Raw genomic sequence first — 4,946 nt, 5'->3', positions numbered from 1 at the left:
CACCCGGAGCCAGTGACAGAGCCGCCAGGGGGCGTGGCCAGGACGTGGGGGCGGGACCGTAGGGGGCGTGGTACGGCCGGAGCAGGGTCGGCTCACTAGCACGGTCGGGACCACGTTCACCGTCCCCATCAGCCAGCACACCCCAAATCCTCGAGGGCCGCCCTCCCCTCGCCCCTAACACCTAGGGTCCTCAAGTCTCAGACACCCTTCGGGGCTCCCCTCTCCCCACCGGTCCGCGGCCTGACCTGGATCGTCCCTCCTTCCCCGCCCGGCGGGATGCGACTCACCCTCTAAGCGGCCATGCTCGCGCTCGGCGCGGCTCTGCGCCTCCTGCAGGGCTTGCACGGCGTCGCGGGTGTCGCCCGCCACTTCCCTCAGCTGCCGCAGCCCCCGAGTAAGCTCGGCCACGCGGGTGTCCAGCGCGTGCAGACGGACGTGCACCTGGTGCAGGCCTGCGTCCAGGCCGGCCAGGCGACCCACTGCGGGTGGACAGGGCGCACGCTGGACGGGGACCCTGGGGGCGGAGCCAGGGTACTGGAGGACGCGGGGGGGACCCGGGACCTACGGCTTCTGGGGCGGAGTTGGGGTGAGGGGTGGGGGCCCTCAAGATTTCTGGAAGGTAGGGGCCGGTGGCCACCCCGGTCTCTTGAAAGGCAAAGCCGGGGACCCGGAGCTCCTGGGTGTGAGGGCTCCGAGCTGGGCGGTGGGCAACTGAAAAATCCTGGGGCAGGGAAAGGACGGTTCTTTTTTGTGAAAATGACCACGGAGGCCGGGGTTGGGGGGCGCAGGGCGGAGCTAAGGATTACTTACGGATATAAGTGATGGCGTCCTCCGGGGTGGGAGAGGGGCTGGGGCTGACGCCGGGGGTCGGTGTGGGTTCCTCCTCGCCTTCCTCCCCCTGCCCGTTCTCCTCGGTCGCCCAGGCCCCCCTGCCTTCAGAGTTTCCCTCGGGATTTTGATCTCCCCTCCTAGCAGGCAGCCCCAGCGCTTCCTGTAAATGCTAAGGCAAGGAGGGTTATCAGGGCCAGGCTGGCAGCTACATTCAGACTCCCCAGACGCCCCTTTCCAGCTGTCAGCTGGCTGTCTGCCCTCTTCTCTGAACCCATCACCTTCATCCTCCGAGCCTATCCCATCCCTCCCGTTGCCCATTCTTCTAACCCTGGAATACACCCCTCCCAAGCCCACAGTCGCCCACCCGGGTCCCGCCACTAGAGTCCCAGCAGTCTCCAACTCACCTTCAGCATCAGGGCTTCCCTCTCCCGCTCCTCCTCCTGGGCGCCACCCCAGCCCCCCTCCCACTCCCTCTCAGCTCCCCGAGCCCCATGACTGAAGCCCAGGAGCTGGGGTACCACCAGCGCGCCAAGGAGCCAGGCGGCCTGCATCAGGCTGGTCTCGGAGCACCCAAGGCTGCAGAAGGGTGTGTTTTGGAGGAGAAGGATGTTTCTGGGGACCCGGAGTGTGTGCTGATCACCAGCCCCCTGGTTCGCGCCTCTCCCAGCTTCTCTCTGGTCCCTCTCCTCCCAACTCTTGTCTCGGTCCGTTGGTCTCTGCTCCTCTGTGTGTGTCTCTCCCCGCCTCTCTTGGCTCCCCGGAGGCCCTGCCTCTGTGGCCGGAAACCTCCAACGTTCCAAAGCTTGGATCCCGCCTTGGGTCTCCACACACGCCCTCCTCTTCCCACTTTCCAGAGCTTGCTTCCGTCCTGTCCTGCTCTTCCCTTCTGCCTCGGCCAGAAGCTCCAGAAGGTCAGGAGGATGGAGCCAGCTCCCCCAAGGGATCCTGGGGGCTCAGCCTCTGCCCAGGAACCTCCTCGGGGAGTTGCCAGGGCTTGGCCTTGCTTCCCTCTCCTCTCCCTGGCCACGCCTCAGGTCAGGGGAGACCTCAAGGTCTTGCTAAGGTTGTTATTATCCTGTGGCCACCGTTGCCCACACACCCTGTGGAATGAAGCTCTCACAGCATTCTCAGGCTCTAGAGCACCTCCTGCCCCCCAGATCTCCCATCCTGCCCTCCAGGCCCTTGCTCCAGATCCAGATGAGCATCTGTGCCTGTCTGTGGGGATCCGTGCAAAGAGCACGCGTGTGGCTTGTGTGCAGCCCCCAGAAAGGTAGGGCTCTTGGATCCATCTGCCATGCTTTCCTGGAAGCCTCCTGCAGTCTGGGTCCTGGTTGGGGGTAACATGGGGGATTCCAGCTGTTCACAGACCCCGCAGACAGCCCCATCTGGGTGAGGGGCTGGGGCAGAGGGGAGGGTGGAGGTTGGGTGGGGTCCGAGAAGCTTTCTCCAGGAGGTGGAGTAAGCAGCTGCTGGGCTGGGTGCACAGAGAGCTCTGAGCGTTGAGAGCTACTTCATCTCCTGCCTGGACCACTGCAGTCCTCTCCTCCTGCCTCTCCCCTCCTTCCTCCCGAGCCCCTCCAATCCACGCAGCCTGCTGCAGCCAGAGCAATGCTTCCAAACCGTAAATCAGATCACATCACTCCCCACTCCCCTGCTCCCCCCCAGCTTCCCATCATGTGCGGGAGTGAAGCCAAACCCTGGCCTCAGCACAGGCCTGGCCTGCCCAGCCTGGGGGTGGGCAGGGAAGGGTGGATCCTTTGCACCTCTGCAAACTCATCACCCCCACTCCCTTCACCGCCCCCCTCCAAGCTCCAGCCACACTGATCTCTTCACTACTTCCTGAATGCTAAGCTCCTTCCCGCTTCAGAGCTTTTGCGCCAGCCTTTTCCTCCTTCTAGAAGGCTCTTCCCCCCAGCTCCTTCTCATCACTGAGGTCTCAGCTCAGAGAGGCCTTCCCCAGGTAGTTTATTCAAACACCCCTTTTTGTCTTTTTTGGCTGAATCAAGACCAGCCTTGTCTTGCTGGCTTGTTTATCTGTTTGATGTCTGTCTCTCGCCAATGAAGGCAGGCATCCCTCTTCATGGCTGTATCCTCGGAGCTAGGACAGGGCCAACCCAGCGCATAGTAGGTACTCAGTCAATTGAACAAGGAAAGGAGCCTTCCCTGGCAGTGGGGTCGCAGCTCTGCCAAAAGACTGAACCCTGCATGATTGTGTTTAAGTGGAAACTCGAGTTTCCTGTGGCCCTGGGGGTGGGGGTGGGGTGGGGGTGCCTGGTGACCGGGGTAGAGGTTATGAGGGCAGGGGCAGGGAGGCTGCAGAGGCAGGAGCAGCAGGAGGCTGGCCATGCCCACTCCATGCCAGACCCATGAGTCATGTAGGGCTTCCCCAGCTTCAGCCAGGCGGGCAGTGCCAGGATCACAGGGCCCACTCTTCCAGGGGGGACACCAAGGCTCAGAGAGGGGACAGCTGGGCCTGCTGGAGGTTACCAGCACAGCGGCGGCAGCTAGCAGAAGCTTCTGGCTCCCGGCACGAGCAGGGCATCCGCCCTCAGCTGCTGGGAGCCCCAGGATGGGGCCTTGGAAATCAACACAGCCAGACTTTTCCATTTTCCAAGAAAGCAAAGGGCAGTGTGACCTTGGGCAGGCTGCCCACTGCCTCAGAGCTCGGGCCTCTCTTGGGCACTCATGAGGAGCCTGGGGACCCCTCACCAAGAGCTGATGCCCAGGCCGAGAAAAGCCTCATAAACTGTAGAAAGGGTACAGAGCCCCTCTCACTGCTGGTGCCGACACACACAGGCAGCTGTTTTCTCCCCAGGCCCAGCTGCTCACCACCTGGGCCGGTGGGGGTGAATCCAGAACTGGGCCTCCTGGGGCAGCTGGGCTGGCACCTGCTCCCGCTCATCCCATGGCACCCCAGAGCCTGCAGCTGGATGCACACCCAGAGGCTGCCTGGAACTGCCCTCCGCAGGTGCCTGGGCTCCGGTTGGTGGCCCTGGAGGAGCTGTTGGAGCTGGGAGAAGGGTAGGGGCCTGGGCTGTGGCGACACACTCACCGCTGCCCTATGGGATCGGCCCTGTCTCTGCAGGTGTATCCCACGTGCAATGCGGAGATGGCTGGGGGGGGATCATGTGTGGCAAAGAAAGATATGCAGCTATGGAGTGGCCAGTACTGAACCCCAGCACACAGCAGTCTAAAGACTTTGAGCCAGGCCACCTGTCTCTGATCCTGGCCACCAACTCTTGCTGGCTGGGTGACCTTGGGCAAATTGCTTAACCTCTCTGGGCCTCAGTTTTCCCTTCTCGTAAATGGGGATAGTGCAAGTCCATAGCCCAGAGGATTACAGTGTGCAAAGTTGAGGAGTAAACCCAGCACAGAGCCAGGCACACAGAAAGTGCTCAAGAAATGTCAGAGATAATTATCGGGAAGGAAGTGGTGGTGCAGGGTCGTGCTTCTCGATGGGCATGTGCACACCTGTGTGATGGACGGCCAGGGCACGGTGGGTGAATGTGATGGAGACAAAGCACACGTCTCCCTGTGGTTCTGTGTCTCTGTTTCAGGGTTGCGTGTGAGCTAGAGCTCTGAGCAAGCACAGCGGGCTGCGTGCCCGTGTGTGGGGTGGGTAGACGCGTGTGCTCTGCCGTGTGCATGCTCCGGCACACGGGTGTGATATGTACATGATGTAGCTGGCTGTGCTCATGGTAATGTATCCTGCGAGAGCCCGCACGCCCTGGAGAAGATGTGTATGTGGAGACGTCTGCAGGGGCAGGGCTGGGGAGCGACTCGCTGCACCTGTGCCTTGCGGGAAGGTGTGTGTGTGTTGGGGGGACAGGGCAGGAATCTATAGCTCTCACCATCCAGTTTGGGGGTGTAGAGTCTAGCAACGAATACTTAATTGCACCCTACTGTGGGTAGAGGTGGTGGGGGCGCCCTGGGAAGGGGCGGTCCTGGGGGGGTGCGGGGAGAGGCACCCTTAGGGGGGCGGAGCCCCATCCCCGGGGTACTGGGGCAAGCAGGGGTGGAGTCAGGGTTCGGGAATCTGGCGGCAGAGAGGAGCGGTGGGGGAGGGCAGGGGGAGGGGGCGGAGCCGGCGGGGGGGGATGGGCGAGGTTTGGGGG

General features: G+C 62.6%; 1 protein-coding gene across 1 annotated transcript in view; it reads right to left on the bottom strand.

Annotated features, from left to right (window-relative positions):
• The window catches only part of CLEC11A (C-type lectin domain family 11, member A), a 3,608-nt gene extending 1,992 nt beyond the window's left edge, over window positions 1-1,616 (bottom strand). The window contains exons 1-3 of the mRNA XM_010849733.1: window positions 1,236-1,616; window positions 811-1,000; window positions 288-479 (exon numbers count right to left, since the gene is read on the bottom strand). Coding sequence (XP_010848035.1) covers window positions 288-479; window positions 811-1,000; window positions 1,236-1,382 — 529 coding nt within the window. The 5' untranslated portion in view covers window positions 1,383-1,616. The remainder of the gene's footprint in view (window positions 1-287; window positions 480-810; window positions 1,001-1,235) is intronic.
• Window positions 1,617-4,946: the final 3,330 nt, after the last annotated feature.

This window comes from Bison bison, unplaced genomic scaffold (assembly GCF_000754665.1).
Source record: "Bison bison bison isolate TAMUID 2011002044 unplaced genomic scaffold, Bison_UMD1.0 scf7180017864285, whole genome shotgun sequence".
Lineage (NCBI taxonomy): Eukaryota > Metazoa > Chordata > Mammalia > Artiodactyla > Bovidae > Bison > Bison bison.
Note: the sequence above shows the minus strand (reverse complement) of the source record. Positions and strands in the feature narration are given on the sequence as shown.